At 36.7% G+C, this 11,507-nt stretch overlaps 1 protein-coding gene and 1 long non-coding RNA gene across 2 annotated transcripts; both read right to left on the bottom strand.

Moving 5' to 3' along the window:
• Window positions 1-789: 789 nt before the first annotated feature.
• LOC121882173 lies at window positions 790-1,411 on the bottom strand. The gene is made up of 3 exons (XR_006092027.1): window positions 1,323-1,411; window positions 1,203-1,231; window positions 790-1,028 (listed from the first exon to the last, which is right to left on the bottom strand). It is a non-coding gene; the product is annotated as an uncharacterized LOC121882173 (long non-coding RNA).
• Window positions 1,412-6,132: 4,721 nt separating this feature from the next.
• On the bottom strand, window positions 6,133-8,926 carry LOC121882764. Its single transcript, XM_042391206.1, has 4 exons — window positions 8,853-8,926; window positions 8,335-8,643; window positions 7,961-8,227; window positions 6,133-6,146 (listed from the first exon to the last, which is right to left on the bottom strand). Exons 1-4 carry the CDS (start codon window positions 8,911-8,913, stop codon window positions 6,133-6,135), a joined length of 651 nt encoding a protein of 216 aa, XP_042247140.1. The 5' UTR covers window positions 8,914-8,926.
• Between the last annotated feature and the right edge of the window lie 2,581 nt (window positions 8,927-11,507).

Raw genomic sequence — 11,507 nt, 5'->3', positions numbered from 1 at the left:
AAATGTGCAAAAATCCAAAAACATACAAATAACATCAGTATAGTTTGTAGGAAACAAATTAACCCATTGTGTAAAATGTTACAAACAGATGTATTAACAGTTTGATTTGGGTGAAAGCTCACAGGTTGGTTTATTAACTACATCAATGCTGCCATCTGCTGGTTGTAATGTGGTATTATCGTCTTGTTCTGAGTGGGCAGTGTTTTGTGTAGTGGAGGATGCTGACATGTCGCAGCAGGTTTAAATAATAAAATTCATGACGCTTGAATTTCATGTCATGGATCACTGGGGCACTCGATAACAACTTGTCATGTTAGTAGTGACATCTGAATGCACATTTTCTGCTTTACACTCAGTTTGTAATTCATTAACACGCTTCTGATAAATTATTGGTCTCTACATTGCTACACTATTTTGCCAATTGCCTACATTGAAAACACTTTTCAGATCAGAGCAATATAAATAGGCCGCAGGTAGACATTTGGTTTGGTCAAAAATGGAGGCCAGCAAGGAAACACAGAGAAATACTGGCCAGTAATATAATATCAGTTATAATAAAGAGAAGACAGTTACTGACTCTATTAGAGCTCCCAGCTCAGTTAAGTCTATTCTACACAATTTAAAACATATCTCACTCAGCAAACATGTTAAAAACAACACAAAATGGAGGTAACTTAAAAGTTTGTTTTCTTTACAAATAATAATAATGATAAATAATAAAACTGAGACAAAGTTACAGTGTAAAAAGTAAACTTTAAACATTTGTTTAAATTCTTAAAATGGGTGAAAAGTTTGACAAAACAGTGCTGCAGTTAAAAAAAGAATCAGCCACCTAAACCCACCAAAACACAAACAAAGGCTTTAACTTCTCATATAAAATCTGATGAAATGTTATTTAACTGCGGTGGACTCTGGTGAGTTGATGTTGGAGTGAAAGTTGTTGATCAGTGTAGTCTGACAGTAGCAGAAGGTTCTCCATCGTTTTCATAGTTCACCGTACCTTCATCTTCATCTTCATCATTATGCACCTGTGAAAAACAACACAACACACCTGAGATTCTGAGATTAAATAGAACAAATAAACAACCTTTGTTTCAGACTAATACAGTCAGCACTGTTTATTCTTATTGTCTTTATAGAATCACAGTAAATAGTGAACTACCACAAACATAAACATTTGAATATTCAGTTTTTAAACTCACAGCATTGTCATCCATCTGTGATTTGTTCACTGGAAACACAAAAAAAGAGTTTAGCTTCATCAGTAAAAATCTGAGTTCATCAAAACTTCTTGTTCATAAACGTTCTGTGAATGTTCTCACCTTTAGTTCTAGTCCATATGTTGACTGACACAACGATTACTATGAGTGCAGTTAAACCCACAGACACAATGATGAACCTCAACCAAACTGCAAAGAGAATTAAAACATTAAAAACATTTTTCACTGTTTAAACTCCTGTAGTTAAAAGATGAGAGAAATACAGTATATACAGCATGTGTGCTTTTTATAACCTGAAAAATGTTGCATTTATCACTGCTTCATTACAATATTAGTACAAAATTGTTCAATATTTAAACTGAACTGTGAACTAAGTGTATGTTGCTACAGATATGAAGCACCAAAAATACAAATCTACAAATTACACTTACAAATATTTCTCTTCTATCTGTTTTGTACTTTACACGTCAAAGGCTGAGAGACAGAAAGAGAGAGAACAGTGATCAACAACAAGGTTTGAGACTCAGACATGTGTGTGAACACACTGACTGAGATTAAATTAAATCACTACCTTGTTCTTTTGTTGGAGTATCATTGATTGTTGGTGTTGATGTAGTTGTCGGTAATTTGGTTGTTTTTCTTGATTTTATTGGTGTTGATTTTGTTGTAGCAGCTCTTGTAGTGTCCTCACCTGGACATGAAAAAAGTACAAGAGACAGACAGAGAGATGAATTGGATGACAAAAGAAAGTTGTTTGGATCGACTTATTTGCTTTTTCCACTTATTCCTGTTGGTGTTGATGTTGTGGATTTTGCATCCTCATCTGGACAAATTAAATCCCAAAATACCAACAAACTGTGGTGAGAAAATACCCCATAATAACCACCTATACAAAAAAAAGAGAAACTAAATGAGGCAGTTTACTCACCTGAAGACTGAGAGCTGAAGGCAAACAGCTGCACTTTTCCAGTGTTTTTATCTGTCACGTTACACTTGAATAACTCAGAATACTTTGACGTCTCAGTAAGATGGGAAGTTGTAAACGTCACAGTGGCAAAGCAAGAGGACTGTGACTCCTTCATGTGCTGAGTGTTCACATCCCAATAATTACCCTCATACACCCACTTCACTGTCTGTCTACACTCTCCATATGTCGACACAGAGCAGCTTAACATCACCTCATCAGTGTCCTTATATTCAGTCACTGGTGAAGATGGAGATATTGTGAGAGAAAAACAACAAGAGTCAGATTAACTTCATCACTGTGATCATAATTATTGTAATGTTTCAGTATATTGTTCTGACAAGATAGTTTGAGCTGAAAACATTATGATGTAAATACTCACTGGTAACAACAGACAGATAAACCTGAGAGTATTGACCTTGTTCTTGTTCTGATTTGAACTGTCTGCAGGTGTAATGACCAATATCCTCAACTGTGACCTTCTTTATAACCAGAGAACAGTTCGCTGTAACACTCAGTCTGTCTGATTTAGCTTTGGCTTTTTCATCAATCTGCCCAAGTTTAATCAGCTCTACTGCTGCTGCGCTTCTTAAACCACCAAAGAGCCAGGTAGTACTGTCACATTTATCCTGATCAGTCATCACATGTTCACAAGACAAAGTGACTTCATCTCCATCTCTGAGAGTGATGTAGAGGGAAGTTTGTCCAGTTACTGCTGTTAAGAGAGAAAAATGTGATAAATTAACTGAAATAAGAATATGACTGTAGTGTGAATGTTAAACAGCATATTTGACTGTCTCAGTAAAATAAAGGTTATTTAATAAAGTACAATAAGGTAATAATGCAGATTTTTGTATCTTACCTGTAAACTGAAGCCCCAGTATCAGAAATAAAGACATTTTAATCCATCTGAGTTCAACCATCGTGCTTCTCTGTCTTTCTCTCTGTCTTCTTCTCTCGCTCTTAACTCTCAAAATGTCCTTATAAGTGCTTCATACAGAAAAATATACTGTCTACTTCCTATCATGAGTAAAGTGTCTCCTCCTCATTGTGGCTTCGGTCTGTTTTTCTCACTTTTTGTAGGTGGAGTATATTGTTATCATTATATAGGGATTAGATATTATAGAAGTTAAGGGTGGATGTCTCCACCCACTCACCACCAAGACCACTTCCTTTCCACTGCTGTATTTCTGACTACCTTGTCATTATGATCATGATCTCATGGTGATAGTGCAGCAGCTGGGAAAGAACACAGGTAAGATGTATTTTTAGTGGTCTGAGACCTGTTAGTTCCTCATTGTATTTTTTAAATTAGTGTTCCTGAGAACTGAAGGGGAAGTGTTTTAGTGAGAATGTGGGTACAACAGCAGCAGAGCTCTGAAGGTTTTACCGTCTAACGATGACAAGATAAACACAGACTCGGCTTTATGGGCACGTCCACACATCCAGGAATTTGGCCCTCTCAGGAGAAATCAGCATTATTATTGTTATTATCACCAGAACAGTTTAAACACACCTTGGTATTGATTCTACAGTCTCTGAACTCTACTGGAGGGATGAACATCATTCTTCCAAAAGATATTCCCTCATATGGTGTTTTGATGATTGTGGTGGAGAGTGCTGTCTAATACGTCAGTCCTAAATCTCTCATAGGTGTTCAGTTGGGTTGAGATCTGGTGACTGTGAAGGTCATAGCATATGATTCACATCAAACCATTCAGTGACCCCTCGTGCCCTGTGAATTGGGGCATTGTCATCCTGGAGGAGACCACTCCCATCAGGATAGAAATGTTTCATCATAGGATAAAGCTGATCACTCAGAACAACTTTGCCAAACTATGGTAATTTGACATAGAGCAACCCACCCAAGCCTGTCATTGGCATAATCAAATACTTTGTGTAAACTTTTCCTGTCAACAGAGAGAGCGCAGGCTGTGGCTGCTGTGTCAGTAACGCTTCACTATATTTGGTCATCTGTCAGCCTCATCAAGCATTTATTCTGTGGGAGTTCAAGTCAATAACTGCGTTCAATATCAGACTGATATTCACACCTTAAATAGGAACAGGAGTTTCACAGAAAATGAATGACCTAACTTTAGACTTGGAAGGAAGTGTCTGTCCCAGTGTATAAACCTAACACTGCATATCATTTAGTTTGCAGCAGCAAGCTTCCTGTCTGTGCTCTGTTTATTTGCTGCACTCTGATCATATTCAAAAAGACAATTTGGAAAATTAAAGCTGTTTGTTGATTTATTGAACACTTATGGTGGTCACAAGTCAGAGGCTGTGTAAAGGCACAGAAGTCGAAGAAGACTACAGATACATTAAACACTATACAAAACACATTTAATCTCCTCACACAGAACAGATTGTTTAAATATGGATGTTGGGCATGGCTGCTGATGACACAAGGACAATGTTAATATTCCTCTCGGGGCCGTCCTCTGGCCCTGTCGGCAGCAGCTGATTCTCAGTGGTGTTGCGGAGAAAACAGCAGAGTTGACTAAGTTAACGATAATGTGGCATGGAAAGGGTGAGAGCGCTGGGTTGCAACGCTTTTCAGCTTACCAGCCAAGGTGGCTGGTAGATGAGAAATTTTCTGGCCAAACTGATCTTTACCAGCTAAAATAATGAATCACTTTTTACTGTTGCAACTTGCTATTATTACTATTTATCATGTCATGTTGGTCTCACAATTCTCAATCAATATAGTTAATCAAATCAATTTTGTATCTCCCAAAGTTAGTCTTTTTATTTCCATCTTTGTTTTATTATCCGTCCACTGCAGCTCAACAAGGAAACACAGAGAAATACTGGCCAGTAATATAATGTCAGTTATAATAAAGAGAAGACAGTTACTGACTCTATTAGAGCTCCCAGCTCAGTTAAGTCTATTCTACACAATTTAAAACATATCTCACTCAGCAAACATGTTAAACAATCCAAAATGAAAGTTACTTATTTGTTTTTCTGTATAAATAATGATAAAATGGAGACAAAGTTACAGTGTAAAAAGTAACATTGAAAAATTTGTTTAAATTCTTAAAATGGGTGAAAAGTTTGACAAAACAGTGCTGCAGTTAAAAAAAGAATCAGCCACCTAAACCCACCAAAACACAAACAAAGGCTTTAACTTCTCATATAAAATCTGATGAAATGTTATTTAACTGCGGTGGACTCTGGTAAGTTGATGTTGGTGTGAAAGTTGTTGATCAGTGGAGTCTGACAGTAGCAGAAGGTTCTCCATCGTTTTCATAGTCCACCGTACCTTCATCTTCATCTTCATCATTATGCACCTGTGAAAAACAACACAACACACCTGAGATTCTGAGATTAAATAGAACAAATAAACAACCTTTGTGTCAGACTAATACAGTCAACACTGGTTATTCTTATTGTCTTTATAGAATCACAGTAAATAGTGAACTACCACAAACATAAACATTTGAATATTCAGTTTTTAAACTCACAGCATTGTCATCCATCTGTGATTTGTTCACTGGAAACACAAAAAAAGAGTTTAGCTTCATCAGTAAAAATCTGAGTTCATCAAAACTTCTTGTTCATAAACGTTCTGTGAATGTTCTCACCTTTAGTTCTAGTCCATATGTTGACTGACACAACGATTATTATGAGTGCAGTTAAACCCACAGACACGATGATGAACCTCAACCCAACTGCAAAGAGAATTAAAACATTAAAAACATTTTTCACTGTTTAGACTCCTGTAGTTAAAAGATGAAAGAAATACAGTATATACAGCGTGTGTGTTTTTTATAACCTGAAAAATGTTGCATTTATCACTGCTTCATTACAATATTAGTACAATATAGTTCAATATTTGAACTGAACTGTGAACTAAGTGTATGTTGCTACAGATAGGAAGCACCAAAAATACAAATCTACACATGACATTTAGAAACATGTCTCTTCTATCTGTTTTGTACTTTAAACATCAAAGGCTGAGAGACAGAAAGAGAGAGAACAGTGAACAACAACAAGGTTTGAGACTCAGACATGTGTGTGAACACACTGACTGAGATGAACTGAATAAGAGAATATCTCCACCCACAGCCAAGACTCAGTCTGACATTCATACTTTACACTCAGAGAGATACAAGTTGTTAAATCACTACCTTGTTGATTTGTTGGAGTACCATTGGTTGTTGGTGTTGATGTAGTTGTTTTTGTTGAACTTATAGGTGTTGATTTTGTTGCTGCAGCTCTTTCAGTGTCCTCATCTGGACATGAAAAAAGAACAAGAGACAGACAGACAGAGAGATGAACTGGAAGACAAAAGAACGTTTTTCCACTTATTCCTGTTGGTGTTGATGTTGTGGATTTTACATCCTCACTTGGACAAAAAAAATCCCCAAATACCAAAAAACTCTAGTGAGAAAATACCCTTCAATAAGTTAAGGGTGATTGTCTCCACCCACTCACCACCAACACCACTTCCATTCCACTGCTGTATTTCTAACTACCTCATGATTATGATCATGATCTCATCATGTAATGCTTTTAAAAAGTGAAAACATGGATGTAATATGGTACAAATTTCACACTAATCTGCTGTGGAGCAGAGACATCTGTCTGGTTAAATAACAGTTACACACAACTGATTCTAAAGCAAATCAATAGATTATGAAGCAAAAGTATGTTTCTGCTTTAAAACAGAATTACATTTTTTATCATGTTTAACAACAGACAGGATTCATGGTGATGATTGACAGCACACATGAACAGACAGGTGAAGAGTCAAACTTTGACTCTTGATGCTCGACATGATGCAACATGGTGATACTGCAACAGCTGGCAAAGAACAGATAAGATGATGTTGTAATGGTCTGAGACCTGTTAGTTCCTCATTGTATCTGATGTAAATGTTCCTGAGAACTGAAGGGGAAGTGTTTTGGTGAGAATGTGGTAACAACAGCAGCAGAGCTCTGGAGGTTTTACTCTCTAACAATGACGAGATAAAAACAGATCTGATTGGGATTTATTATTATCATTATTGTTGTTATTGGATATATATATATATATATATATATATATATATATATATATATATATATATATATGTGCTTTATCCAAATGTTTCTTTTGTATTCACCTATCTTGAAACATTAGTATATGGAATATCATGTTTTTATTGTTGAGTGAAAGTCTGAAAGAATTGGCTCCGTTTCTTATAATAAATGTACATGACAAAATGGTTTATACGGTGACCGACGAGGGCAAAACACACAGCAACTTAGGAAAACACATGCAAATGGACAAAACACAAGAAAATCAAGAAAACATCCTCATCAATTTGAAAACACATGCACAGCATTTAGAAAACATTCTGCAAATACCACAACACAACACATTACAGAAAGACAACGGAAGTGTTTCCAGAGGACACTTAACAGTGATGAACATGTCAATAATTCATAAGAGAAACATTGTTAAAGCACAAACGAGGCTTCTTTCCTACCGTAGTAAGGTAGGAAAGAGGCTACAACCTTATTTTCAGTGAGCCGTCCTCTGAGCTGGACTAATAACATTGTTCTCTATGTACAGCTGACTGTGAGACGAAGGTGCAGAGACCGGAAAGAGACACTTCAAACAATATTCAATAACTTCACTCTTATAGTGTCCCCAGAATCACTTCACACATCAATGGTCTCCTGTTAGTTATACAACAACACTTAGTTTGGAAAGAAGGGTTAGCAATTATTGAATATTGATCTCTCATTAATGAACTGTAGTTTGTGATAATTCATATTCTCACCTGAGGATGGAGGGCTGAAGGTAAACAGATGTTCTTTGTTAGTGTAACCATCTGTCACTTTACACTGAAATATCTCATGAGATGTTGACTTCAGCTTGAGATGAGAAGCAGGAAATCTCACTGTACCATAGCAGCCATCCCATGATATTGTCACGTTTTCATCCACATCATGACCCTCATACAGCCACTTCACTCTGTGTCTACATGAATCATGTGTCCTCACAAAGCAGGACAGCGTCACCTGCTCACTGTCTTCATGTTTATTCACTGGTGAAGAACATAAATACAAAATTGCTTCATCAGTTATTGTAATGTTTCAGTATATTGTTCTAAAAGACAGTTTCAGCTGAAAACTTAATAATGTAAATACTCACTGTTAATAACAGACAGAAGAACCTGAGTGTCTGGTCCTGATATGTGCTGTCGACAGTAATAATCACCAACATCCTCTTGTGTGACCTTCTTTATAACTAGAGAACAGTCCGCTGTAACACTCAGTCTGTCTGATTTAACTTTGGTATTTTCATGAATCTTTCCATGTTTGACCAGATTCACTGGGTTTGAACTACTGAAGAGCCAGTTAGTTTTGTCACATTTATCCTGATTGGCTGTCACACTTTCACAAGGCAAAGTGGCATCATCTCCATCTCTGATAATGAATGAGGAAAACTGTCCAGCCAGTGCTGTGATAAGAGATGACAGAAACATTAATAATATATTGAAATATAAACATGTCTTTTATACTGACAGATAGCATGAAGAAAATTTTAGATTCAACAGAAGTTTGCAGGTTGTAGGAGTCTACTAAACTAAACTAATCAGTTGAAAAACAAGCAGCTGTTGACTGTTTTCATCAAATAAAATGTTTCTGGTATGTTCTATGTATCCTTACCTGTAATCTGAAGCTCCAGTATAAGAAATAAAAACATTTTAATCCATCTGAATTCAGCCATCGTGCCTCTCTGTCTACTTTTTCTGCTCCTTCTCAGCTATTAACTGTCAGAGTCTCTGAACGGGTGCGTGTTGAAGAGAAATGTGTCACTTCCTCATAAAGACTTCCTTAATAAGTTTTATATATATATACATAATATGTAATTTATAGCTTCATAGACAGACAAATTGCACTGATGTGAGGATGGTTACTTTAGAATGATGAGAAACAATTTGACAATTTTTTCTTAAATGATTAGGAAACTACAGGACCCATAAAGTAAAATGTTACCAAGATTTTCTAAAAATACAGCAGCAGAGGAAGCTATGACTCATTGCCTCTGGTGTGTGGTCCGACCACTTCCCTAACACAAAGAAGAAACAAGAAGAGTGTATGATGCATTTGCTTTAACCACTCTCTAAAATAATGCACCAAACACAAATATTAATTTTGACACCATGTGGGGATGTCACATGATCACATCCCACCTCTGCTCAGTTTGCTTTTTGACACTTTTGTACCATAACAAAACAAAACTGAACAAATTATTACACTCTAAAAAATAACAGATACATGCTTTATTTATTTATTTATTTATTTATTTATTTATGTACTTCTACATTTATTTATTTATATATTTCTAGATTTATTTTTTTAACTTATTTCTGTATTTTAGAGATTTTGTGTTGAGATTTATATGTTTTTTGGATTGATCTTTTGTTTTGTGTGTATTTTGAATTATCTTTTGTTTGTGTGGTTTGCTTTGTGTTTTCTTTGCATGTGTTTGTTGAATCTCCCTGTGATTATCTCTCATCACACCTGTGCACAGTATTGCCCGTTGACCAAAGCGGAAGGACAGACAGACACAGGAGACCAGGAGCCACAGGTTCGACACTCACTAGCCTCCCCAAAGTTCCCCTCAAGGCACGACCGAGGAAGAAACAGCAGTGAACCACAAAGAGCAGACAGTACTGCAAGGTGTCCTCCGCTGAACCCATGGATCAGAAGATGAGCCACAGGTGCCTGAAGCCCAGCAGCCCATGTCCATTTGGCTTAAATACTCCAGCCTGGACTGGTAGCGTGTTGTTAATGCCCAGGAAAACCGTTAATATCCATGTTTTGCAGTGGACAGCAGGTGTGCTGGCTGCTGGGCCAAGCAAGGGGTGGCAAATCTGAGCTGGTGTATCTGCAGGATACTGATGGTTGTTGTCTGTTTCCCAGGATGAGTGGAGCACTGGAGAGCGGGCCATGGCGGACGCAGGACAGCGGGTGCTGGCATTCATGTTGGACTGGTGGAGGGACACTAACAGTAATGGACTTGCAAGCTTGTTTGTTTAAGGAACATTTTAGGATCCTTAGACATTTTATATTTGCTGTTTACTTGTTGTTGTTTTATAGTAATATTACCAGGGTTTTTGATAGTTTTTAACATATTGTATTTTTAGTTTTTAAAGTTTTGTAATAAATTATTCTTTTACCCACCTCTTAGTGTCGGCGCCTTGGTTGCCCAGTGTCGCTCTCTACCCAATATAAAGAACCCTTAAAATTCAATTCCCCTTCCCCCTCCCCTTTACATATGTCTACATTTCTTCATTTATTTATTTCTGTATTTCTGTGTGTGTACGTTAATAAGCTTGGATGTCCTAAACTGAGACTAAAGGCCGATCAGTTACAGAGCAGTGATCGCTTTGGCTCTACTACTGCTGCCTAGGTTTGACCGTGGCCCTCAAAGTTCCGTTTTTGAGCGACGGAGGAGCCGAGTGACCGTAGCAGTTTCTGAAGGAGGACTCTAATATACGTCTTCATTTATGAGCATTTTTAACTGGAGTGTAGCTGCTGTTGTCTGTTCTTACACATACTGAGGTGTCTTTTTGGCTTTTTCTTCAGTAAGTTTATCATTGTCATAAGTTAACCTGTGTTAGCTAGCTAATCTGTGCTAGCTAACCTTAGCCTACTGTAAAACTCACAGCCTGGCAGGACAACAGTTATTTATTTATAAATTAGATTTTAAGTTGGCAAGGCAACTTAATAAGTATTTAACCCACAAAAATGCATTTTAATATAAATATTAAAAATATAAACCAGCCATAGTTCTTGAAAAGTTTGTAATTAACATGTAAACAAGACATGAAGCGACTGTTCAGCGTGAAGAGAAATCATTGAGAAGTGACTGAATGTGAATAATAAAGGAGGAAAGTTAGTTATCTTTTGTATTTCTGTGGTCACACATACTTACACTGAGCTCAAACTGATCTATGTACAGTTAATTTGCACATGTGATTGTATTGTATTTACAGAAGCAGCCTGTGCTACAGTACAGTGCAGAAGATGAAGACACCTTTAACCTGGACAGCAGACCTTCTACTGCAGGGGTTCTCAACTGGTCTCACCCTGGGACCCACATTTTCCCATAGTCAAGCACATTTATTTTTCAAAAATATCCTTCGAAAACACACCTGTCATCTTTTTTTAACATAAATATATATATTTACATGTGCAAAGTACATTTCAGAGCACATTGTTGAGAAAATGATGAGAACTGCATGTATACTAAAATAAATATCAAAACTGCACAAAATAAATAAGGCCACAAAATTATATATTTTCACTTATATA

This window comes from Thunnus maccoyii, chromosome 17, assembly GCF_910596095.1.
Source record: "Thunnus maccoyii chromosome 17, fThuMac1.1, whole genome shotgun sequence".
In the NCBI taxonomy this organism is placed as follows: domain Eukaryota; kingdom Metazoa; phylum Chordata; class Actinopteri; order Scombriformes; family Scombridae; genus Thunnus; species Thunnus maccoyii.
The sequence above is the reverse complement of the archived record's forward strand: the minus strand, read 5'-3'. Positions and strand labels throughout refer to the sequence as shown.